The sequence below is a fragment of the Lissotriton helveticus genome, chromosome 7 (assembly GCF_964261635.1).
Source record: "Lissotriton helveticus chromosome 7, aLisHel1.1, whole genome shotgun sequence".
NCBI classification, from domain to species: Eukaryota; Metazoa; Chordata; class Amphibia; order Caudata; family Salamandridae; genus Lissotriton; species Lissotriton helveticus.
Window position 1 is genome coordinate 1,305,780,739 of NC_136068.1, and position 27,322 is coordinate 1,305,808,060.

Consider the following 27,322-nt stretch of genomic DNA (forward strand, 5'->3'; position numbering starts at 1 on the left):
ATTGCCCTGTACTATCACCTGGCAATAAAATCGATTTGTTTTCTGATGCAATGATAGAGGAGCTCGAGAGGCTGCCCAAACAACGTAAGGTCAACCAAAGGGAGAATCTCACAACAAAAGAAAGAGCTATAGTCAAAAAATTGATGGACAACGAATATATAACGATAAAACCCGCCGATAAAGGGGGAAATATCGTAATAATGGACACAAGCGACTATGTTAGAGAAGCCTTAAGACAATTAAATGATCGAAATAACTACTGCAGATTGAGAACAAATCCAATGGAGAAAATGATCAAAGATCTAAAAGAGACAATGCAGGGATGGTATGAGGATAAACTAATCAATGATGATGAACACAAATTCTTGATAAATGAATTTCCTGTTACCCTATGTATTTATTTTCTCCCGAAAATACATAAGACCATGATCAATCCACCGGGGAGACCGATAGTATCCTCCTGTAATTCCATATATGAAAATCTGTCTAAATATGTGGATACTTTTCTAGCACCCATTGCTCAAAGCATGAGTACATATCTGAAAGACACGGGAGATTTCCTAAGGATATTAATGGGAATAACCTGGGATACGATTTTTCTCCTGGTTACCATTGATGTGGTATCGTTATACACATCCATCAGACATGATATCGGAATGGCAGCGTGTGAATATTTCTTAAAACAACGAAGTATCACACTACTGAACCACACCACAATGCTTCTGAATATGATTAACATTTGCCTTACGAACAATGTCTTCTTGTTTAATACAGAGCTGTTCAAACAGCTGTGTGGAACAGCAATGGGAATTTCATTTTCCCCCAATTATGCCAATATCACCATCGGGTGGTGGGAACGAACCATTGCTTGGGACACCAAATATCAACTTGAGATGGACAAGGTAATCTTATGGATACGTTACATCGACGACCTATTCCTTATTTGGAATGGGTCAGACAAAGATTTCCAGGAATATTTTGCGAAACTGAACCAAAATGAAGTGGGTTTACAGTTCACGTGTACGACCAGCAAAAAACAAATTGATTTCTTGGACACTAAAATCTTTATAGAAAATAACAAAATAGAGTCTACCTTGTTCAGGAAGAAAACAGCAACAAACAGTGTCCTACATGGGACGAGCTTTCCCCCCAGGCAACTAGTGGACAGTATCCCCTATGGGGAGTTCATTCGGATAAAGAGAAATTGTTCGAAGGAAACTGATGCAGAGGAGAAAATTCAAGAAAGTAAAAGCAGATTCAAAGCACGAGGATACAATGAACGTGTACTCAAAAAATGCAAAAAAAGATCTGATCAGAAAACCAGAACTGAAATACTAATGGAGAAACCAAAGGACGCGACAGAAGAAAAAAATCCTCCAAGATTCATAACAACTGACAGTAAAGAGAGCGGAAGCATAGTAAACAAAATGAAAAAATATTGGCATTTGATTTCAGGGGATCCTGATATCGGAGAGTTAGTAGGCACAAAACCAACTGTAACCTACCGAAAAAACATCTCCCTAAAGGATATGCTAGTAAAAAGTAATTTTCAAACAAAACAGAAAATAGACTGGCTTACCAAGCAACAAAAGGGATTCAAAGCATGCAAATCGTGTAAGGCCTGCAAAATAGGCAAAAATATGACAAGCATTCAAGAACCAAATGGTAAAATCATGGTTATTGAAGAGAATATAACATGTACATCAAAATTTGTCATTCACATGATAGAATGTGAGTGCGGGAAAAAATACATCGGAAGCACAACATGCATGTTAAAAAAGCGTATCCTGGAGCACATCCGTGCAGTGAAAAATGGGAATGTAGCATATGCCACTGCCAAACATATGATGATATGCCAAAAAGGAGATTGGAAAGCGATGTGCTTCTACGGAATCAAAATGGTACCAGAAGGAAACCGTGGAGGAGATCGTGTCCGTAGGCTACGCCAAGCTGAATCCAGACTCATCATTAAACTTAGGACGAAACAGCCGGCTGGCTTCAATAATGATGAGGAACTTTATGTTCATCTGGACTAAGTGACTGTACAAATTGAATACAAGATGGGTACTATACCATCACGAAAGTGACAATGAGTAACTGGAAGTATGATGCTGGGTACTAACCCTTAATACTATAACAAATGACTGACATGGAACATCACAAATTCACTAATAAGCGCAATTGTTTCTGTTATCTGTAAAGTTTTTGTAATTGTGAAACTACGTATCCCACAATGCCACTTGAGGGCAGAGGTGGGTATATAAGTAAAAATTGAAGAAGGACTTACCAACCGTGAGCAAAGCCTTGTCGGCTGAAACGCGTTGGTGGGGGTGAATCTGGTATTAAATAAGCAAACAAACCATTCGGTGTGCCGCATCTTTTGTTCGAAATTTTAAAAAACGGACCTGGACCCGGTCCCTATGACGAGCACCGGCTGCTGAGCGCCCTTGACCGAAGGGTCACTTTGGAGGTGAAAATACATATATATGTGTATGTTTTAGAAAATGTGTGCATTGTACGAAATAAACACACACATATACATGTAAAACAAAAAAATATGCAGCCCCAAACATATCCAATAGGCTAAGCAGCCAGAGATCTTTGTATTTCTCTAGTATGTAAATAACATATAAACATAATGTAAGAGAAGGACATGTACAGTAATAGCATTCCGCAAAAAAACTTTTATTTTCATCAAAGAAAACAGGTAATGGAAGGCAATTAGCCTAAAGAAGGCTGCATAAATAAATAACATCCCTGTACAGAAAAGGAAACTGGCACCTCGCCTTTATGGCCTCAGAAACCCTGAGCACTTTGCCTTTAAGGCCTCCAGGAGACCCCTGTACCCATCATGCACCACAGGTGAGTTAGGTCATAAGAAACCTGCAAGAACCTGCATCAAAGATGCAAGAATACCAAGCAAACTGTTAATGCTCGTTTGGGGAGGGTTGCTTAAGACTTTGATGAGTATACCCCTGGAAGAGAACTGGGATTACAGGTAAGTAACTTATCCTTCTCATCCAGGGGATACTCATCAATAGTCATAAGCACTGGATAGAGTAGCAAGCCCATACCCACTTCCGCGCGGACGAACAAAATTGAGGTACACATGTTAAACAGTATTAGCAAATAAGTTTCTCAGCGAGGCTTGCCCAACCTGAGCATCTGCCTGCGTGTCAGCATCTAAACAGTAGTGGCGAGCAAAGGTATGAACTGATCGCCATGTAGCTGCTTTACAAATTTCTGCCATGGGGACATTCCTCAGGAGAGCCGTGGTATAAGCTTTCCCCCTAGTGGAATGGGGCCTTAGGCTTTCCCGGAAGGGACTTGTTGGCCAATTGGTATGACAGTAGAATACAAGAAACTATCCATCAAGAAATGGATCTTTTGGAAGCTGCAGAACCTGTGTTAACAGGACCATAGTTAATAAACAAACGTTCTGAGTTCCTCAGTGTCTTTCTTCTGTCCAAATAAAACTTCAGAACCCTCTTGAGATCTAGGGAGTGGTGAGATCTTTCCGGAGGATTAGAAGGATTCGGAAAAAAGGTAGGCAAAGTGATAGTCTGGTTAATATGGAAGTCCGAGACTACTTTAGGCAAAAAACTAGGATGTGTAATGAGAACTACTCTGTTAGCGTGAAACGTAGTATAAGGTTCCTTACAGCAGAGAGCCTGGATCTCACTGATCCTGCGAGCAGATGTAATGGCTACCAGGAACGCGGCTTTCCATGTTAAATGCTGCAAGGAAGCTTTATGGATAGGCTCAAAAGGAGCCCCTATCAATTTTGTTAACACAATGTTAAGCTCCTATGGAGGAGAGGGAGACCTGACTGGTGGGTAAACCTTTTTTAAGCCCTCAAGAAAATCCTTTACCACCGGAATTCTAAACAAAGTCGTCTGGTTGGGGGACTTCCTAAAGGCTGTGATTGCTGCAAGGTGAACTTTGACAGAAGCGAACTGAAGACCAGATCTAGCCAAATGAAGCAAGTAGGGTAAAATCACCTGTTTTGACCCCGGATGGGATCATGTCCATTGTCCACACACCATAGGAAGAACCACTTCCACTTCAAGGCATAGGATTTCCTCGTGGAAGGTCTTTTCACTTCTTTGAGAATAGCCATACAGTCTGGATTCAATTGTAGGTATCCATATTGTATGACTTCAGGAGCAATTCTGTCAACCGGCGGGAGGACAGGTTGGGATGGAATACTCTCCCTGCCGGTTTGGATAGGAGATCCGGGCGATGCTTTGCCGAAGCCCAATGGTGCAAAGTTTCAAATAGGACGGATTAACAGGGGAACCCTGGATGGTGGAGTTGAAGATATAGTAGGGAAGTAGTCTCTATATGATGACCTTGTTTATGAGGTCGTTGTAGGAGAACTCTGTCTTCTCCTTGGCGTATGCGATCGGCGGAACCTTGAGCGCTCTTTTGAGCGTGAGTGCCATCTTAATGGAAACCTAGAACGCCTCTGGGACCTACCAGCGGAACGTCTTGAGGATTCCGTGGGAGGAGGTGTCTCAGTAGGTCTGGGTTGGATCTTTCAGTGTCTAATGTCCTCTAACCATCAAGGTGACATGTTGATGGGAGGAGTTTTGTTCCCACTCGCCAGAGAGCCCTCCGGTGTAACTTGAATGATAGTAATACCAGGCGAGGAAGAAGCTTCCCTAGACGTCGAGAGCCTTGATCTCGACATAAGTCTTTCAAAGCCTTCAGCAGGAATGACTTGCCTGTCCCTCGACGTCGAACCAGAATGAGCCACCATCGACGACGACCATGGAGGTGACTCTTGATGGCGGAGATATATGGGACGAAGCACTCGTGTTCAGTCTCTTTGACGTCCACCGCTGGTGTTCATGCGGTATCTTCGATGTCAACCCTGCCCTCAACGTAGACCGCTGACGGGTCTGAGAGCGTGATCTGGAGTGTCTCGACGCCGACCTTTGAGAAGGGGGCGGAGATCTCGACGTCGACCTTTGTATTGACGTCGAAGGGCGTTTCGATGTCGGAGGTCTATCATGCTTCGAGCCCGAAGCATGTCTCGACGCCGACTTACTCGACGGCGATCTTGTCCTCGACGTCGATCTCACTTGCTTTGTAGGTCTCGATGTCAACTTACTCCTAGACGGCGACCTGGTCTTCGACGTTTACCTCACTTGCGTTGACGTCGATCTCGCTTGCATCGTAGGTCTCGACGTCGACTTACTTCTCGAAAGTGATCTGGTCTTCAACGTCGACCTTACTTGTTTAGTTGGTCTCGACGTCGATGCCATGCTGTGATGTTTTTTCTTACTTCTAGCGTCTGGTGATGTAGATCTTCGCCGTTTTCTTGGAGAGGAGGGCCCTCCAGATGAAGGACTCCTTTCTGGGCCACACTGTACTAGCCTGTTATGGCATATAAAAGATCAATAGCTTGGATGGGTTTCTTCGTGAGGCACAGTTACCCCTGAGGAAGGGAGTCATCCCGAAATGCATTGGGTTTCAAGCAATAAGGATGAGTCATGAGGAATTGTGTACAAAGAGAAAGCCTCACGAGGCACTGTGAAAATATAGATGAAATTATATCCTGATTTTTATGGTCTGCACAGTTATTTTATGCCAGTATTTTGTCAGTATTATACTTCTACTTTATCCTGCACTTGTTTATAACCTACATCGAACTCACTTCTATTCCCTTAATGTACCGACGATTATTTCACACAGACTTGCCACTTGATGTAACCTGCACTCATTACACTGGTTCCTTCCCGTTTACACCGATTTCTACCTCAAATACATTGGCAGCTCACTAGTGTCACTTCTGATTATCTCACTATTATTGTCTGCATCTGTACTCTGCGTATAGCATTATTGTGCTCCCTACATTTGTGCAACCTGCACCCTTTCCAAGCCTTATTCCTGTAAGCACTGATTACTACCTCATACACTGGGCCGCTCACTAGTGTCACTTTTGGCTCATGCAACTGTTTATGACAGTGCACCCTCCCTCCTACACCTACCTAGACTGTCCTCCCATCATGGAACCCATCGGCAAGCACACATATAGAATAAACTACCCACCCTCACTCACTAAAAGAGCCGCTAAACGCTTTAAACACAACTTCCTGAGGTCCCACCCTGAAACTCCCTTTGCAGACACCTACTTCTCACCAGTCAATGGTTCAATGAACATTGATATCATCTACCACACCACACGCAGAGCCCAATGGAGAAAAGCGTTCCTCACCTTACTCACCGTCTCCACCTCCAGGAATTTTGCGCATGGCCTAAAACTCTCCATCACATCATCCCAACTCTTCCCGGGCAGAACCACCATCACTATCTACAATAACGGGATTATCCTAATTCAATCCACAGACAAGAACCTGGAACTACTAGACAACCTGTTCCCCACGTTCAAACAACACCTCGCCAATCATCGGACCCCCACTCATAGCACCCTCAGGCCTATCACCCTTGAATTCTCAGCCCCCAACCACAACCCCTCTAACCTAGCTCAACCCCAAAAGGACACGCACCTTCCCTCCGCTCCCGGCACCCTAGACATTCACCCACCTAATGTAGCTTCCTCGCACACCTCAATTACAGACATAGATCCCTCACCCACACATTCCAGCGGCACCCCCTCCCCCCCAACCAACCTCACCTTGTCCTCCTTTCATACCACACCCATTCCTGTCACCCCTGACACCACAGCCTCAAACCACAAACATTCTAACCTAACCCAGCCCCAAAACGACATGCACCTCTCCTTTACTCCCGGCACCCTAGTCATCCACCCACCTACCGTAGCTACCCCACACCCCGCAAGCACTGACATAGATCTCTCCCCCTCTTACACCAACCACCGCACCCCTTCCCCCCACACACCAGCCCTCATCCCCATTCCTCTCACCCCCGATACCACAGCTCCCACCCAAAACGACATGCACCTCTCCTTTATTCCCGACACCTTAGTCATTCACCCACCTACCGTAGCTACCCCACACCCCTCAAACACAGACATAGATCTCTCTCCCTCATACACCAACCACCTCACCCCTTCCCCCCCACACACCAGCCCTCATCCCCATTCCTCACACCCCTGATACCACAGCTCCCACCCGCAACCCGCCTAACTTAGATCAGCATCAGACCGACACACACAAAGGCAAACCCCACCCTCTATCCCCCCCCCATCCTCAGCCCCCACTTCCACCCATTAACTAATAACACAGAACACACCACCTCCATCAACTCAACTCCACCCCCTCAAAAAAGAACCATCTACAATCCCACTCCCCCCCCCAGTCTCACCCCTCACTTCCCAACATCCACCCCCTTCACCACTAACAAACGCCCATCCTCCACCCTGCACTCTACCACCAACCTCTCCCCTAGGTCATCCACGCCCGACCCTCCCATCCCCACCACCAACACTTCTCCCACACTGGACTGCATCTCGGCCTCCCTCCTCCAGCTCAAAGAAGATATGCACATCATCAAACAACAACTACTCTGTCTATCACACTCCAGTCACCCCTCACCCAACACCCTCCACCAGATCAAGCAAGACATTCACATCATCAAACAATTACTCAGCACACACCCCAGACACCCCTCACGCGCCTCCACCATCACCACCCCTCCCAATTGGTCCTCCACCCGGGCGGCGAACTCTCGCACTCGACTCCAACCGCACTGGACCTCAATCCCTGTTCACAACCGTGAAAACCGCCCCCATCGCTCCTGCAACCCTCTCTCGGACCTTGACACAATCACCCTCCTCCGCTCCTACGACTCAGCTCCCCATAACAACACACCCGACACTCTCACCGCCATTCCTACGATTCACTCCAATCCCCTTAGACCCCCCACACTGAATAACAGAATCGCTAACCATAGCAACCTGAGTAAAGTCCCCCTCGCTCTAGAACCCCCTCCCACCCTCGACACACCACGACTCAAATGCACTCTCCTCAACTGCAGATCAGCCGCTAGACACTCCTCCGCTATCGCTGACCTCATCCTAAAACTGGATCTTGACTTAATCATCATGACTGAAACGTGGCTAACAGAATCTTCTACACCTATACATTCTGGTTCCCCCCCAACTACAACATCACTAGACTTGACAGGTCTGGCAATAAAAAAGGTGGCGGAATCGCATGTATATACAGGAGCAACCTCTCTGTCTTGAAAGTAAACTCCCCTTCCCTACCCTCCCCAACCTCCTGTGAATACATCTGCCTCGATATTATCAATGAGGGCAAACCGATATGCACTCTTCACGGCATTTACCACCCACCCGGCGACAACCTTATCTTCTCCCAACAAATCATGGACATGATCTCAACCAACTCCGGGCGACAACTCACACAAATATACCTGGGTGACTTCAACCTCTACTGGAATGATCGTAATGATGCGGTGGTAAAAGGTCTGAAGAATTTCCTTAACGCCCTTGACCTCACTCAAATTTGCAACAGTCCGACACACGAGAAAGGCTCTATCCTCGACCTTATCATCTCCAAAGAGGCCTCTACCCAACTCGAATCTATCCAACCCTGTGACTGGTCATACCATCATATTATCACATTCTTCATCAATGAAAAAGTTAAATTTAACCCTGTTCAACCCTCCAGGCCTAAAGTCTGGAAAAGAGACATGAAAAAACTAAACTCAAACTCTCTACCCCCCAACAGCTGCAACTTACTACTTCCTCCTACGGGCGTTAAGGACGTCCAATCCTTGACTGATCACTATCTCAACACTATGGCCTCAATAATTAACGAAGTCGCACCCTTGCAGCTAAAAAAAGCCTCCGCAAAAATTTCCAATCCCTGGTACGATGGGAGTCTCAATGACGACAGACGTGCCATGCGAATGGCAGAGCGCACCTGGAGATCAGCTCCCTCTGCACTGAACCTAAAAACCCTGAAGAAAAAGAGAAATGCCTACTTCAGGAAAATAAAACGCTCAAAATCAGACTTCTTCAGCCATCAGCTCGACCAAGCCAAAAATCGTCCGAGAAAGCTGTTTGAGCTTATCAGAACACAATCCAAAGAACAACCCCAACCGCTCAGCACTATTTGCGAAGCTCCCTCCTGCGAAGACTTCGCCTCTTTCTTTATCCAAAAAACGGACAACAAAGAATGATTTCCTTATTGACGCAAGCCTCTATTCCGAACCCCACTGCATAGCACCCACTAAACCAAAAAACAATGCCACTTGGTCATCCTTTGTCACCTACACGGAAGAAGAAATTGGCAGACTGCTCAGCACTCTGAAACCATCTAATCACCTCACGGACCCCCTTCCTGCTAACGCTGTCAAAGTCCTTACACCGTCGCTCCTTCCACTCTGGACTAAAATCATTAACAGCTCACTTCTACAAGGGACCATTCCCGACTCCCTCAAAGTTGGACAAGTCACACCTTTGCTAAAGAAACCTACAGCTGACCCCTCTGACCTAAACAACTACCGTCCCATTACCAATATTCCGACTCTTGCAAATTGTTGGAAAAATTTGCACAAATACAATTGACTCGACACATTAATCAGTTTGATCTCCTCAACTCTCATCAATCAGGCTTCCGAGCAAATCACAGTACTGAAACTGCTATGACTCACATAATTGACGACGCCCTTCAAATCCTAGATCATAACGATACCTGCCTCCTCATCCTCCTTGATCTCTCCTCTGCATTTGACACTGTCAAACATGAGAACTTACTCGAACTATTAAACACAAGAATGGGTCTATCTGGAACTGTGCTCAAGTGGTTCACGTCCTTTCTGCATAACAGGACGCAGAAATTCAAGAGCAACAACTTGATGTCCTCGCCAAGACCTGTATCGCTAGGCGTACCACAAGGATCCTCCCTATCCCCAACTTTGTTCAACTTAGTTATGGAACCTCTCACCACCTTGCTACAAGAATCCAATGTACACTTCCACATGTATGCCGATGACACCCAACTTTATCTCAAACTACAATCACCCAAAGACATCACGCTCTTGAATTCAACGATTAGAAGCACCCAATCCTGGCTGGCCTCTAATCATCTCAAACTCAATGCCCTTAAAACAGAGTTCCTTCTGATCTCACCTCCCGCGAAGACCACTACCGCACAAATGTGGCTTAAACACCTAACGGCACTCAATGTTCAACCCACCATCGTGGACTCAGCAAAATCTTTGGGCATAACACTTGACACCAATCTCAGCATGCAGGAACACATCAACAAAGCAACTAAGGGAGCGAACTACCAAATCAACACCCTTAGGAAACTTAAACCCTTCCTTCCAGCCAAAGACTTCCAAACTGCGGTACAATCACTAGTCATACCTCGAATAGAATACGGCAGCATCGCCCTCTGCGGTCTCCCCCTAGCTACTACGGCACCCATAAGAGCCTCTTTAAACGCCGCAGCGAGACTCATCACTGGATCAAAAAAACTCTCACACATTTCTCCTGACTTCAAATCCCTGAACTGGCTGCCTTTTGAAGCCAGAATACATCTGAAAATCGCCTGCTTGACGCACAAAGCTGTCCACCTGAGCTCACCTAGATACCTCGCTCAGAAGCTGACGATTTCTGGAGGCTCCAGAAACACTAGAGGCACAAACAATCTTTTGCTAAAGCCTAAAAGATTCCGCAAGCAAAAAACGTATAAACGCTCCTTCTCAGGAATGGCACCCAGGATTTGGAACTCACTCCCCCCTGAAACCAGGCTCATCCCCTCTACCAGACTTTTTAAGAAAGAAGTAAAAGCTATCCTCATGGCTAAATGCACTTGAACTACTACTGGGGGTTAACATCAAAGGCTCGATACTGATCTGTACTACTTGTTCGAACCCTTTGCATTTTTGTCTGACTTTGAAATTGACTTACTTGATTGTTTATGATATCACTTAACTGTACGTTTAACACTATTGTTGTATCTGTTTATATATGCTCCCCTCCTCTGTAAAGCGCTCTGATATCTGCGAAGATCTTGTTCGCGCTATATAAAACTTTCAAAATAAATAAATAAATAAATTAACGTATTCAAATGGAAAGAGGACACTTTAAAAATTATTGGATTACATATGGAATACTAGCAGAATAAGAATATAATAAAATGACTGATATTTTGCATACATAATTAGCTGTGCATCTTGTGGAGGGACCTGATGGGGCGACTGTGTGACATATATACACTGCGTGAACGAAAGGAGCCCGGACCAAGATAGTACCCCAGCTACTCCATTGATCATGATGAACATTGGAACAGAACTGATGACTGCACTCCACCATTCTTTGTGTGCATAGAGCCCTTACTACACCAGGAAACCTGAACAGGAACCACTCTGGCAGAAGCAAAGTCCTGCATCCTAACAATTCTTATGTTTGCTTTAGTTTTGGACACTTACCTTGCTGCCAGTAGCTGACTTCGAAGCAGGTGGATGGTGCCTCACGACTATTTGAACTCTACCCATGCCCCCCACATCTAAGAAGCAAACATCAGCTGTGGGGTCGGTCTACCCCAGCCTTTCCTGGGGAGACTTGCACCAATGCTAACAACTAGCATAAACTTGCACAGTTACTTCTGCTCCAAACAAGACACACAAAGGTTAGGAAGGTCAAGTGTTGCAAAAGGACATGAAGCACATTATGTTTGAGCGCTGCAGCATAAGCTACACAAGCTCAAGAAAAGAGAAAGGGGGGCAGTCAAAGAATAAAAAGACCCAAGGGTTAGGGGCCTTGGACCTGAATTAGAAATGCGCTGAGCATGCAGAAAAGCAGGGACACAGAAGCAAAGCAAGGAGCGAACTTAGTATGAAGCAGGTGGGCTCTGATGAGGCACAGGAGCACCTTCCGCTCTAACCTGTAGGAAGCAGTCTACTTGTAGGGATGAGAATGAGCAGGGCGAAGACCAGTCATGCTCCCAGGCATGCTTTCGGAAATGTCAGGAATGCTTGGCCTACACTAGAAAAATGGGTCTAACGTCACTGCAGCAACTACTAAATAAAAAAGTGGCCTGTAAAAAAGGACCTAAATGTTCCCCCTCCTGATAACGACATGGATGGACAACGCATTTTCGCACGGAAGGTGGGGGGAGAGCTCACAAAATTATTTTAACAACAGACCAAGTTGTTAGAGCACTTACCCCATCAATAGTTTCATGCCAGTAGCAATGACGGGAGTGGGGAGGGTGTGCAAGAGAGGAGTCAAAAGGGGCCAGAGCTGGCCAACCAAAAGAATCAATTGGTGATGTCCGCTGGGAGGGAACAAAGCACCGAAAGGCGGATAGATGTACAATATTAACCAACAGGAGAAAAGGAACTTTAAAAAACAGGCTAAACTAACCAACCAAAAGTGGTGGGAATGTCCAAAGTCCCTGATAGCCTGTATATGGAATACAGCATGCCTCACAGAGCAGCGCATGTGCTTCCCAGGCTCGACCTAAAAAGTGATACGATGGTGATATGATGCAGGCAGTGCCATAGCGCTCTCTCTATTTTTTTAATGTTCAATCACATTACACAACAGCTGCACTCCTGTACTACATTACTTAACACTGAAAGGCCAATACCTCTCATAGGCGAGACCTATTGGCTTTGCCAATGCTTGTTCATTTTCTAGGAGGGATTAAAGTGGGCTATTCAGCCAAGTGAGTTATAACGCTGAGATTCAGTTATAAGTTTCTGTATTACAAATAGAAGACTGAATATCTTGTCTCTTGAATACATGCATTTCTTACAAAACCAGTTTTTAAAAAATTAGCATTCTTTCAAAGGAAGATACATATTTTCTGGTTTCCCACACTCGCCAAAATGTAAACCTGCTTTGGATGGAGAGGCTGTCAACGTTATCTTACCACATAATATTAACATATCAGCCTTATTCCAACATTACTTTAAAAAAATGCAGCGTAGGTCAACAGCAAGAATGTTCCTAGTGGAGTATTTTCCACACTGATCGGTTTGTTCAGCTGTAAATTTCTATCTGGACATCAAACTATATTCTAAAGAAGGTTCCAATCAAGAGACAAGAAAAACAAGCCCGTAATCAAGGTAAATTTACCTGGCGAACTCTCCAACACTGAGAACACTTCACCCTTTGCACTAGTAAAAGTAACACCTGGTTTGCCTCCGCTCCGCTGGCACAATACAGGTGTGTCGCTGGGCCACTCGGACCTTGAAGGTAGTTGAACCTCCGCTTTCTCTTCTTTCTTTTCAACTTCAGATACTACCTCCATCTTCTGCTCTTCTACGATGGCCACGTTGTCCATAGTCTTCTTTAGCGTCTCCTGTAATTTCTTAATGTCATCCAGGAATTTCTTCTCCTTGGTAGGCTTCTCAGGTTCCAGCGTTGGAGAGGTGGGAGACCCAGTAAGCAATTGCTCAACAGTCATATTTTTCAGGCTCTCCAAAATTTTGATAGCCTCTTTTAGCTCCCTGAAGCTTTTGGGGATGTCACCCGCTTTCTCCACTGATGTACTAGAAGAAGATGTAGCTCCCTGATCATCTTCAGTTTTTTTCTCCTCATCAAATACAGCTTCGTCTTTTGTATGGTCATCCTCAGTCAACCCATAGTCAGTCTCCCAGCTGTCGCTCTCATCCTCCCATTCAGAGGATGCCCCACTGGAGCTACCTTCTATGGAGTCATAGTCTGTTTCTTCAATCTCTGATTCCACATTGTACAAGTGCTAAATGAAGGGAGAACAAAGGAAATTAAGAGCTTAGTGATGATTAACAAATGTGTACGTATGACTTTCCAGAACATAATAAACAATTAGAAAGCAGTGTCTGGGCGTTATAGAACACCATAATCCATCTAGTCATTATCTGCAAGTCAAAAGAGATATTACGGCTGCAGGACCTACTACTAGCTTCTATCTGAAGAAAACGTTTAAGGTAGTCTTTTAGTGAAATATTTTAAAGATTCTTGAATGCTCCAATAGACTGGAGCCAGCTGCAACCCCAATTATTGCGAGTACCCTTATATTCACCCAAAAAGAGGAAATGTGAGGCTGTAAGTAATCATTTCAGCCATTCTTTCCCTCCCATCTATCAGTCATTTCACCCTTGCATCCATCCTTTCAGTAGTTTTACATGTCTTTCTTGCCAATTTTTCTTCTTTTCATATGTCCTTTCCCTCTTTTTTGCAGCCCTCTTGCTTTCTCTCTTTTACATCATTTCAGCATCTGGGCCTCCTTCACTATAATTGGCTTTGCATCCCTGACCTCAATTGTGGGGTTTCCTTAACTTGTTTTTAAGACCTTGTTGTCTGCAAAGCTGCACACAGAACAGGCTTATAAAGAACTTTCAACACCACCCCAGCTTAAGCTGCAAAAGCAAGTGGTTCACGACGCCACTGTCATAGTAAGGCTAGTTGCAATTCTTGTTATGTTATGGTAAGTTATTACCCTCTCAAATGGGGCAACAAGAATATTTGCCTCCTTATCCGAAACCTAGTTTTCACTCTTATTCTCCTGTATATAGTCTATAAAACTATCAGTACACTGCTTTTTTAGGTGTTTCAAGACTTTCGGGTTCTTACCCTTTGGATAGCTATGTTAAATCACATTTCTAAAATGCACAGATGGTCTCTACTCACTAGGAAAGTAAAGAGCACAAACAAACAATCAGAAGCAAGTATTCTAAAAAAAAAATGCCTAAAAAGCAGGCTTTCAAGTTGGGAAGGAGCATTTGCCAGAGCCTAGACGCAGAGAGAACAGAAAAGTTTCTTACTTGCAACCCTAGTTCTTCACGACTATTCACTTTCAATCTGATAAAAGATAGAACATCTTGCCATGTATGTGAGATTCCATCGCACAGTTCACACAATTTTGTTTTCAAAATCAAACAATGTAATTAGAAATAGAGACAACTTGCAAAATTTACAGTACATTTCGCTGAAAACACCCATAAACACAGACAAAAACATTGAATAAATGCTGCCCTAAAACACAATAACAGTGTATACAGGTAAATTCCTTTTAAGAACTTGGGAAGACTACACAGTTCTTTTTTTGGAGTGAAGGGAATGTAAGATGTTAACCGGGTTGTAAAAGCATGGCGGTTTCTTCAGAATTCAAAGATAATACCCTATGTGAAGAACTGTAGTTTTGCAGGATGTTTGGCAAAAAAGATATTGTTCTCACTGCCTGATTCACTAAGGCGTTTCCATGCACCCATTAAAGTGAGGAGAGGACTGAAGAGAAGGTTATAGAACGTTAGTAATTGGAGGTTATTCCTTTAATCAGAAGGTGAGCTCAATAGGAATAGTTTCCCACTTCCCCTGAACTTTACCTTAATTATCTGTGTATGCTGGCTTGCTTGCTGAACTTTGAAACATCTTTTCTTTGTGTATGATAGATAAAACATTCTTTGCTCAGACTCCTGGGGTTCCATCATTGTTGCCCCACGCTGAGAGAAGTGTAAGATAATTACGGAATACATTATAATTTATATACCAAGAAGTATTAATGTGTTACCTCTTATTATTTTTCCAAAGAGTACTGATCGATCGCTTTGTGAAGTCTCCGAGCAGCTACTGAGTGCCTGTCCTTATCCAATGTCCTCTCCCCATTTCCCCTGTGGTTACTGAGATATTTCCATCTATTGGAATGGGTGGATGCGTGGGATTATGAGAGAGTCCCTTTGGCTTTCATAGAACTAACTTACCATTCCAAACAAGACCCAGAATCACAAGTAACTTCCTTCTTTACCATGGAGTTCTTTGATATTCATAGAAGGTAAAATAGAGTAGCAAGTTAACACGACCATAAAAGCACAGTCAGGGTCCCAGAATTAACTGCTGTGAAAAACGTAATGAAGCGAAGCCTGACCTACTAGTCTAGTGTATCTGTCAGGGAGTTCGAGCCTAAACAATGTTTAGAACAGGAATGGACCCATCTAAAAAATACCAGCTTTATGACAGTGTGCATTTGAGACATTATTCCTATAGCTGCTCCCTCATTGTAGACCTGATTGTAGGCTTACAAGGCAAAGGAATATGAGCTATGTCACAGCAGATAATCTGCTGTCTGTGCTTTCTGTGTCTTTTCACACACTGACCATGATGCTCCCTCGTTTACCAATATCCAGAAAGCTTCCTCCTATGTCTCAAGATGAAGTCCTCCCCACTCTTAATTTGAAATCAGGTTCCACTGATGATTGATCCTGGTTTTCCAGATATATAAAAATTACTGGCACAGTCTCTTTGTAATGCCATCTATACTTTCCTTGTTCCTGGGTATGTGCTGGATGTCAGTCAAAAAAACTGGAATGGACCCTAAAGAACAAGTTACTTACCTTCGGTAACGCTTTTTCTGGTAGATACTATATCTGCCTGTGGATTCCTCACCTTGTGAATATCCCCCTGCGTCAGCAACATTCGGAAATTCTTTTTTGTAGCCTCGCGCCGACGTGGACTCGGACGTCATAGAGACACGACATCGCTCGCGACTCCGCTGACGTCACCGATGCTTATAACAGGCCCACGCCGGCGTGATGACATCAGTTCCGCCCTTTTTTCCGTGCCATCGAGGCACACGGACGGACCAATGACAGTAGAAAGGTATACATTATACACAGTACACAATAGTAAGGGCAAAACACACCGTGTAAAGCAAAAGCAGGAAAGCAATAGAAACAATTCCATGACAGCAAAATATATATGCATTACATTACAGTAACTCTGGCGTAGAAGAGTGGACAACGGGGAGGCGGGTGGGTCAGTGAGGAATCCACAGGCAGATATAGTATCTACCAGAAAAAGCGTTACCGAAGGTAAGTAACTTGTTCTTCTGATAGATACATCTGCCGTGTGGATTCCTCACCTTGTGAATAGAGTCCCACAGCAGTCCCCACTCCCGGAGGAGGGTGTCCACTCTTCTAAACCAGGAAATCCTGAAGGACAGAGCGCGCAAAGTGGCCGTCCCTCCTCACCTCGGAATCCAAGCAGTAATGCTTCGCGAAAGTGTGGAGGGAAGACCAAGTTGCCGCTCTACATATTTCCTCCACAGGAACACCTCTAGCCAATGCAGAGGTCGAAGACTTAGCCCTCGTAGAGTGAGCCCTTATACCCTCTGGTGGTTCCTTACCGGCCAAAGAGTAGCAGATCTTAATGCAGAGGACGATCCATCTCGACAAGGTTCTTTTATGGACTGCTCTTCCTTTCTTGCAGCCAGCAAAACCAATGAAGAGCTGGTCATCCAGACGAAAGTCTCTAGATCTGTCCAAGTTAAAAGACACCGCCCTTTTGGGGTCCAGACGGTGTAGTCTCTCTTCCTCCTTAGAAGGGTGAGGGGGAGGATAGAAGGTAGGTAGGGTAATGGACTGTCCTAAATGGAAAGGAGTTACCACCTTAGGCAGAAAAGCAGCCCTGGTCCTAAGAACCATTCGATCAGCATGAATGGTCAAGAAAGGGGGCTTGAAACTAAGAGCTTGAAGCTCACTTACCCTCCTTGCCAAGGTTATTGCAACGAGGAAGACTGTTTTAAGAGTAAGAAGTCTCATGGGACATTTGTGAAGAGGCTCAAAGGGAGCACCCATCAAAAAAGTCAAGACAAGATTTAAGTCCCACTGAGGCACAATAAAAGGAGTAGGAGGGAACTTATTTGTGAGGCCCTTTAAAAATCTTAAAACCACAGGAGACTTAAAAAGAGATGGCTGATCAGGCAAACGGAGAAATGCCGACAGCGCAGAAAGATAGCCCTTCACCGTGGCAACAGCAAGTCCCTGTTGCGCCAGAGAAAGGGCAAACTGGAGAACATCAGACAAATGGGCTCTCAAAGGGTTAATAGACTTTTCTCCACACCACATGACAAATTTTGACCATCTATAAGAATAGATTGACTTAGTGGAGTCACGCCTGGCTGACAAGATGACATCCACAACGTCAGGCGGGAAGGAAAAGGAATTCAGGTTGCCCCGTTCAATCTCCAGGCATGAAGGTGTAATGTCTGGAGGTGGGGGTGTAGAACCTGCCCCTCCATCTGAGAGAGGAGGTCTGCCCTGAGAGGGAGACGGAGCGGCGGGTGAGAGGAGAGGTGGAGAAGTTCCGTGTACCACACCCTTCTTGGCCAATCCGGGGCGACCAATATGACTTGGGCCCGGTCTTGGCGAATCTTCCTCAGAACCTAGGAATCAAAGGTATGGGAGGAAATGCGTAAAGGAGTTGATTTCCCCAACTCAACTGAAACGCATCCCCCAAGGCTCCTTGCATCGGAAACTGGAGACTGCAGAACGACAGGCAGGGAGCATTCTCGCGAGTGGCAAACAGGTCCACCCGAGGAGTCCCCCACATCCGAAAGATGTCGTGAACCACCTCCGGGTGAAGCCTCCACTCGTGGTCGGCAGAGAACTGTCGACTGAGACTGTCTGCACGAACGTTCAGAACCCCGGCCAGATGATTTGCCATCAGACAAATCTGATGGTCCTGAACCCAGGACCAGAGACGCAGAGCCTCTCTGCAGAGACACTGCGACCCCACTCCTCCCTGTTTGTTGATGTACCACATCGCGGTCGTGTTGTCCGTCAGGACCTGGATCGAACGACCGCGAAGGGAAGGGAGGAAGGCCTTGAGCGCCAAACGTATCGCCCGCAATTCTACAAGGTTGATGTGAAGCAACCTTTCTTCTGGAGAACAAAGACCCTTGACCTCCAGATCCCCCAGATGAGCACCCCACCCTAGAGTGGATGCATCCGTTATCACTGTGGCCACCGGAGGAGGCAGCTGAAAAGGCTTCCCCTGAGACAGGTTGCCTTCCACGCCCCACCAAGACAGATCCGCCGCAGCTTCTCTGGAGATCCTCACCGACTCTGAGATCTCCGTTGTGCTGATACCACTGCCTGCGGAGGCACCACTGGAGCGCCCTCATGTGCCAGCGTGCATGGTTGACCAACAGAATGCATGAAGCCATCAGACCGAGCAAGCGAAGGACTTTCAGGACTGGAACGACCGCTCCATTGTAAAATAAAGGAATCATTTCCTGTATGTCGTGAATCCTTTGAAGGGGAGGGAATGCACGACATACAGTTGTGTCCAGTACAGCACCTATGAACAGGTTGCGCTGGGAGGGCACCAGGTGAGACTTGGGTACATTTATCGAAAAACCCAACCTGTACAACAACTGGGTTGTCTCCTGCAGATGATGGAGCACTCTCTCTGACGACTCTGCCTTGATCAGCCAGTCGTCCAAATAAGGGAATACAGGAATCCCTGATCTTCTGAGATGCGCCGCCACCACTGCCATCACCTTGGTGAAGACTCGAGGCGCTGTAGTAAGACCAAACGGAAGGACCGCAAACTGGTAGTGTTGCGACCCAACCGTAAAACGGAGATACTTCTTGTGCGACTTCAGGATTGGGATATGAAAATACGCATCCTGCAAGTCGAGCGACACCATCCAGTCTTCTTCCAGCAGAGCCTGAAGAACCTGAGCAAGGGTGAGAATCTTGAATTTCTCCGGCTTTAGATAAAAATTCAAGATCCTGAGATCCAGGATTGGACGAAGCCTGCCATCCTTCTTGGGTATCAGGAAATACCGGGAGTAGCATCCCTGACCCCTTTCCTGCTCCGGGACCACCTCTATCGCACCTTTTCTCAATAAAGTTTGAACTTCCTCCTGAAGGAGTAACAGGTGTTCCTCTGAGCAAAATCCCTGACAAGGAGGGTAATTCGGAGGGCATTCCCGAAAGGGAAGGGCATACCCATTTTCTACGAGATTGAGAACCCAAAGATCTGATGTAACCGATTCCCAATCCCGTAGAAAGTGGGTAAGCCGACCCCCAACTGGACCCACATGATCCTGAATGGCGGATCTAGGGCTGCTTTTCCGTGGCTGGGGGGTTGGAGGAGGTGGAGGAGGAAGAGGCTTGACGTCCTCGAGGACGTGCTCTCTGCTTTCCCCTGTATGACCTATACAAGGTATTTTGCTGCTGCTGCTGACCTTGTCTATATGAACGAAAGGAAGAGCGACCAAACCCTCTGAACTTCCTGGTTGTAGAACCTCTGATCTGAAGGCCAAGAGATCTAGCGGTTGCTCTGCTATCCTTGAATCTCTCTAAGGCTGTGTCTTCTTTTTTTCCAAAAAGTCCTTCACCATCTAAAGGCAAATCCAATAAAGCAGACTGCACATCAGCTGAAAAATCAGATGACTTCAACCAAGCCGAACGCCTTGTGGCAACTGCTGTACCCATGATTCTAGCCACAGAATCAGTAGTATCGAGTCTGCTTTGGATGACCTGACGGGCAGCTGCTTGAGAGTCAGACAAAACTTCCTCAAAGTCTTCTCTGCTATCCTCCGGAACCTTAGGGATCAATGAACGCATAGAGTCCATAAGATCATGAATATATCTACCCATAAGGTAAGTGGCATTGGATGACTTTAATGCCATACTAGCAGAAGAAATAGTCTTTTTGGCGACTTGATCCTGTTTCCTGGCCTCTTTTTCGCTAGGCACCTGCGGAAAAGCACCAACCGACTTCTTAGAACAAGCAGCCTGAATCACCAAGCTCTCAGGAGAAGGGTGAGATGACAAGAAGGCAGGATCTTCTGGAGCGACTCTATACCTCCTAGCCACACTTTTCGAAACTGCAGGAGCAGAAAAAGGTTTCTTCCATACTTCCATAATGGGCTCCGTTAAAGCATCATTAAATGGTAGCAAAGGTTCTACCGCTGAGTTCGGAGAATGAAGAACCTCAGTCAATAAATTTGACTTAAATTCGACAGTAGGTAAAGTCAAACCTAAAAGTCCTGCTGCCTTCTTCATAACAACGTGGTATGGCTGAACATCTTTAGAGGGTGTATCAGGTCCCGAAGGTAAAGCCCATTCTGGAGAAAATTCAAGACCACTCGCTTCTGCCAGGTCCTCGAAATAATCTCCTTCCAGCTCCCCTTCTTCCAAGTCTGAATGAGACTCACATAATCTCTGCTCATCCAAGAGACGTTGAGCCTCTCTCCTAGACCTCAGTTTAACTCGAAGTGCAGTCGGATCCAAAGTCGAATCCGACGGCACCGGAGCCGACGTCGGAACCTAATTCGAAGGCTTGGAAGGATGTTCCATAGACTTGCTTAGAGCCGGCGTCGACCTCGGTGGAGCCTGGTACTGCCACAGCGGGGTCGGGGCTGGCATATATGGCATGAAAGGTGCCGGAGCATATGAGTGAGGTACACCCAAATTAAAAGCCATTGGACCCATGGGACCCGAAGGTGCTCCAGAGGGGTGCCATGATCTTGAGAAAACACCATACATCGCGTTTAGAAACGCAGAATGGTCCTGACCTGGAGCTGGAAATGGTGGATGCTCAGGTTGACCTCGAGGCAGATTAGAATCTGTTAAATTAACAGGATTCGAAGTCTCCTCTTCAACAGGAACTCCATCTGCGTCCTCCGGATTCGAAGATGGAGCCGGAGCCGGAGCCGGAGACGGAGCCGGAGACGGAGCCGGAACCGGAGTCGGAGAATGGACTATCGACTCCGAAGGTGAGGCCTCACCTTCCTGATCCGACACTTGTGGAGGAATTACCTTGGACTTAATTTTCTTGGGAGATTTCGATCTTGAATCAGACCCATCATCCGAATGACGTCGGGACTCATGCCTCCTCTTCTTATGTTTTTTGCGAGAGCCGGAAGCATGATCAGATGAAGACTTCGAGATCGATGCCTCACGAGATCTCGACGGGGACCTCGACTTCGATCTCTTCGAGTGTTTTGAAGATCTTCTAACTTTACTCGCCTTCAGCTTAGCCACAAGAAGTTTTGACTCCCTTTCTCGTAGAGCCTTCGGATTCATTTTCTGGCACGACGAACACCCATCCACGTCGTGGTCAGAGCTCAGACACCAAATACAGTCTTGGTGTGGGTCCGTAACAGACATAATTTTTCCACATTCTCTACAAGGCTTAAAACCGGTCTTTGTTGACATGACAATCGAAGAAAAAGGGCAGAGAATGGAGAATCTAAGAAAAATAGCAACAAAGTCACTAGTAAAGCTACAGAGTATCCCGAAACCGTTAGCGTCGACGACGCGGAAAAAAGGGAACTGATGTCATCACGCCGGCGTGGGCCTGTTATAGGCGTCGGTGACGTCAGCGGAGTCGCGAGCGATGTCGTGTCTCTATGACGTCAGAGTCCACGTCGGCGCCAGGCTACAAAAAAGAATTTCCGAATGTTGCTGACGCAGGGGGATATTCACAAGGTGAGGAATCCACACGGCAGATGTATCTATCAGAAGAACAAGTTACTTACCTTCGGTAATGCTTTTTCTGGTGGATACAGTATCTGCCTGTGGATTCCTCACCGTGTGAATATCCCCTTGCGTCAGCAACATTCGGAAATTCTTTTTGTAGCTTCGCGCAGACGTGGACGACGTCACAGAGGCACGACACCGCGCTGACGTCACCGACTCCATAATAGGCCCACGCCGGTGTGATGACATCAGTTCTGCCCTTTTTTCCATGCCTTCGAGGCACACAGACGGACCAACATCAGTAGATATATACACAGTTTACACAGTACGCAAATGTCAAGATAACACAGTGTGATACCAAGCAGAAAAGCAATTGAAATAAAACATTTCCTTCAACAATAAAAACATATTAACATCACAGTTACTCAGGTATAGAAGAGTGGACAACGGGAGGTGGGTGCTTCAGTGAGGAATCCACAGGCAGATACTGTATCCACTAGAAAAAGCGTTACTGAAGGTAAGTAACTTGTTCTTCTGATGGATACATCTGCCAGTGGATTCCTCACCTTGTGAATCGATTCCCACAGCAGTCCCCACTCCCGGAGGAGCGTGTCCACTCTCCTATACCAGAAAATCCTGGAGGACAGAACGTGCAAAGTGGCCTTTCCTCCTCACTTTGGTATCCAAGCAGTAATGCTTCGCGAAAGAGTGGAGGGAGGCCCAAGTTGCCGCTTTACAAATGTCCTCAACAGGTACACCCCTAGACAAAGCAGATGTTGAAGACTTTGCTCTAGTAGAGTGGGCTCTTATATCCTCTGGAGGTTCCTTACCAGCCAGGGCGTAGCAGCAGATCTTTGCATAGAATTATCCATCGCTTGTGCACAGCTCTTCCTTTTCTGCAACCAGCAAATCCAACAAACAGCTGGTCATCAACTCGATAGTTCTTAGTCCTATCAATATAAAAGCTCACCGCCCTCTAAGGGTCCAGACGGTGAAGCCGCTCCTCCTCCTTGGAAGGGTGAGGGGGAGGATAGAAGGTAGGAAGGGTAATAGACTGTCCTAGATGGAAGGGAGTTACCACCTTAGGCAGAAAAGCAGCCCTGGTCCTAAGAACCATTCGTTCAGCATGAATGGTCAAGAATGGGGGCTTTGAACTAAGAGCTTGAAGCTCACTTACCCTCCTTGCCGAGGTAATTGCAACTAGGAAAACTGTCATAAAGGACAACAACCTCAAGGGACAATTACGTAGAGGTTCGAAAGGGGAACCCATTAGAAAAGTAAGCACCAGATTCAAGTCCCATTGAGGCACAATAAAAGGAGTAGGAGGAAATATATTTGTAAGGCCCTTCAGAAATCTTAAAACAATAGGAGATTTAAATAAGAACGGCTGATCCGGCAGACAGAGAAAAGCCGACAAAGCCAAAAGATAACCTTTCACTGTAGCCACAGCAAAACCTTGCAGCGCTAAAGAAAGAGCAAATAAGAGTATATCTGACAAACCAGCCCTCAAAGAGTCAATGGACTTCTCCCGACGCCAAGTCCCAAATTTAGACCATCTGTAAGAATAGATTGACTTAGTGGAGTCACGCCTGGCCGATAGAATGACATCCACCACATCATGTGGGAGAGAAAAGGAATTCAGGTTTCCCCGTTCAATCTCCAGGCATAAAGGTGTAAGGTCTGGAGGTGGGGGTGTAGAACCTGCCCCTCCATCTGAGAGAGGAGATCTGCCCTGAGAGGGAGACGGAGCGGCGGGCACAAGGAGAGGTGGAGAAGATCTGTGTACCACACCCTTCTTGGCCAATCCTGGGCGACCAATATAACTTGGGCCCGGTCTTGGCGAATCTTCCTCAGAACCCGAGGAATCCAGGGTATGGGAGGAAACGCGTAAAGGAGTTGCGAGTAACAACTCTACTGAAACGCGTCCCCCAAGTCTCCCTGCATTGGAAACTGGAGGCTGCAGAATGACGGGCAGTGAGCATTCTCGAGAGTGGCGAACAGGTCCACCTGAGGAGTCCCCAATGTCCGAAAGACGTGACGAACTACCTCTGGATGTAGCCTCCACTCGTGGTCGGCTGAGAACTGCCGACTGAGACTGTCTGCACGCACTTTCAGAACTCCGGCCAGATGATTTGCATCAGACAAATCTGATGATCCTGAAGGAGTAGTTTCTGTCCTGTAACTCCAGTTCTGTAGTAGGGGTATCTCTATTATAGTCATAATCTAGTGAATAGTCCCGCCCACGTGCGTGGACCCCGGAGCAACCAAAAATAATCTCCTAAGTTTACAAAAAATGCAGACCTGCACAGACACTTAAGAGAGAATTTAAAGACAGATAATGCAGCCTATATCCACAGGCTACACTGTCCAGTATTTCAACTAGAAATTCCCCCAAAAATCCACAAACAGCACAGCCTGTCCAGATTTCTCCACAGAGAAAAACTTTCCTTTCCCAGTAAAATCCTCTGGAATGATAGAGAGGAAGGAGAGGACAGACAAGCCCCATAGGCTGCCATTATGTGGCTCAGAACAGGATACTGTGCCTTTAAGAAAACTTTCCAGAACTCTCTCAGTATCCCAGAATGCACAGCAGGTCCCTTTTACTTTCAGTTCTTTTTAAAGGCGTAACACGCCAGACCTGTAGGTAAAGGTAAGTATACTTGTAAAGCGCACTGTTACTCCATCTCGGAGTGTCCTGGCACTGTATACCGCTGGGGAACCCGTCCTGGCTTTCCCTGTGAGATGGTCCCTCCTGGGCATCTCCAAGGTGAAGCCAGGCATCCCTGGCGCTGATGGGGCCGTTGTGGAGATTAAGCAAGCTATTGCCCAGAGTTGCAGAGTGGGACCCATGGTTAGCGTAGGCACCTCGGCGAGAATTATGGAGTCCGCGGACATTGACCCAAGACCCTGCCGCGTCGGGAATTGAACCCTGGTCCCGGGCAGATCTGTTTCACGGTCTTCCGCTTCTAACCGGTGAGCCACACTTCTCCACTGTAGCATTCCTTACATGAATATCTTTCTCCACCGGGGAGGAGGGCGGGCGCTTATGACTATAATAGTGACACCCCTACTACAGAACTGGAGTTACAGGACAGAAACTACTCCTTCTGTAGTAGGGGATCTCTGTGTATAGTCATAATCTAGTGAATAGAACTGCAAGCCCATCCCCACACCAAAGCGGCGGTGGAGAGAAGAGAAATAACACCACTACTGTGCGAACAGATTTCGCAGCGAAGCCTGCCCAACCTGAGCGTCTGTCCTGGCATCAGTGTCCAGACAGTAATGCTTAGCAAAGGTATGGACCAACTTCCAAGTGGCCGCCTTGCAGATTTCTGCAATTGGAACATTACGTAGCAAAGCAGTCATGGCAGCTTTGCCCCTGGTGGAATGAGCCTTAGGTTTACCCCCTAAGGTCTTATTAGCCTTCTGGTAATACAATTGTCTACAGGACACAATCCACCTCGAGATGGACTGTTTTGAGGTAGCAAAACCGGTCCTGACTGATCCATAATTGATAAACAATTGGTCTGACCTACGAATATCTGTGGTTTTATCCAGATAAAATTTCAACACCCTCCTAACATCCAGGGAATGCAGAGACCTTTCCGCTGGAGATGAAGGATTCTGAAAAAACGTAGGTAAAGTTATGGTCTGGTTAACACGGAAATCAGAGCTAACCTTTGGAAGAAATTTAGGGTGAGTACGCATAACTACCTTAGCAGCATGAAATACAGTATAAGGTTCTTGGCAACACAACGCCTGAATTTCACTCACCCTGCGGGCCGATGTGATGGCCACGAGAAACGCCGCCTTCCAGGACAGGTGCTGTAGCGAAGCCTTATGAATAGGTTCAAAAGGTTCCTTCATCAATCTGGACAGCATCACATTCAATTCCCATGAAGGAGAAGGAAGCCGGACAGGAGGGAACACTTTCTTCAAGCCTTCCAAAAAATCCTTGACCACAGGGATCTGGAAGAAGGAAGTCTGTGAAGGGCATTTCCTGTAGGCAGTAAGCGCAGCGAGATGAACCTTAATGGAATGGAAATTAAGGCCAGACTGCGCCAAATGTAGAAGATAAGGAAGAATGACATCTTCCTTACAGGTCGTTGGATCATAGTTCTTGGACTTGCACCAGATGCAGAATCTCTTCCACTTGAAAGCATAGGAAGTCCTAGTGGAAGGCCGCTTAGACTCCTTCAGTATGTCCATACAATCTTCTGGTAGATTCAAATGGCCATATTGCACTATCTCAGGAGCCATGCCGCCAAACTCAAAGACGAGAGGTTGGGGTGCACCATCTGCCCCTCGAACTTCGTGAGAAGGTCCGGCCGGCACGGCAGCCGTATGTGAGGGAGGAGAGACCGGTATAGCAGGTCCGTGAACCACCACTGCCTGGGCCATTCCGGGGCAATCAGGATCATCCGCGCCCTGGACTGGGCTAGTTTGATGAGCACCGCCGGAATCAGGGGAATGGGTGGAAATGCGTACAGAAAGCTGTTTGACCAGTTGATCCATAACGCATTCCCCAGCGTCCCCTGCTGGTAGTACCTGGAGGCGAAGTTTCGGTATTTGCTGTTTTCGGCGGTGGTGAACAGATCTACGCCTGGAGTCCCCCACCTTGCGAAGACTTCTCCTAGTACTTCGTCGTTTATGACCCATTCGTGGTTTTCCTGAATCAGTCTGCTCAGTGCGTCCGCCTGAACATTCTGCACACCTGGTAGATGGGTAGCCGTTATCATCAGTCCTCTGGCCAGAAGCCAGCGCCACATTGCCTGCGCCTCCAGTCACAGAGTGCATGATCTCGAGCCCCCCTGCTTGTTGAGGTAATACATCGTGGTCGTATTGTCCATCTGTACAAGCAGAGAGTTGGTCCGGAAGGACGGATGAAAGGCCTTCAGTGCCAAGTGAACAGCTCTGAGTTCCAGGAAATTGATGTGGTACGTGGACTCCGTCGGGGACCACGTTCCTTAAATCTGTAAGTCTCCGGAGTGTGCCCCCTAGCCGCGGAGAGACGCATCCGTCACGATAGTCTGTGTGGGAATGTCCTTGTGAAAGGGAACCCCTCTGAGCAGATTCACCGCTGAACACCACCACTTCAGAGACTGAAGAACATGCAGAGACAGTCGTATCTTGTTGTCCCAAGACCCTTTCCTCT

At 46.4% G+C, this 27,322-nt stretch overlaps 1 protein-coding gene across 1 annotated transcript in view; it reads right to left on the reverse strand.

The window, feature by feature from the left end:
* UBE2O (ubiquitin conjugating enzyme E2 O) overlaps positions 1-27,322 on the reverse strand; it is a 736,961-nt gene that overhangs the window by 167,924 nt on the left and 541,715 nt on the right. Inside the window, exon 14 of the mRNA XM_078654595.1 lies at positions 13,049-13,673. Within this exon, the coding sequence (XP_078510721.1) occupies positions 13,049-13,673 (625 nt within the window). The remainder of the gene's footprint in view (positions 1-13,048; positions 13,674-27,322) is intronic.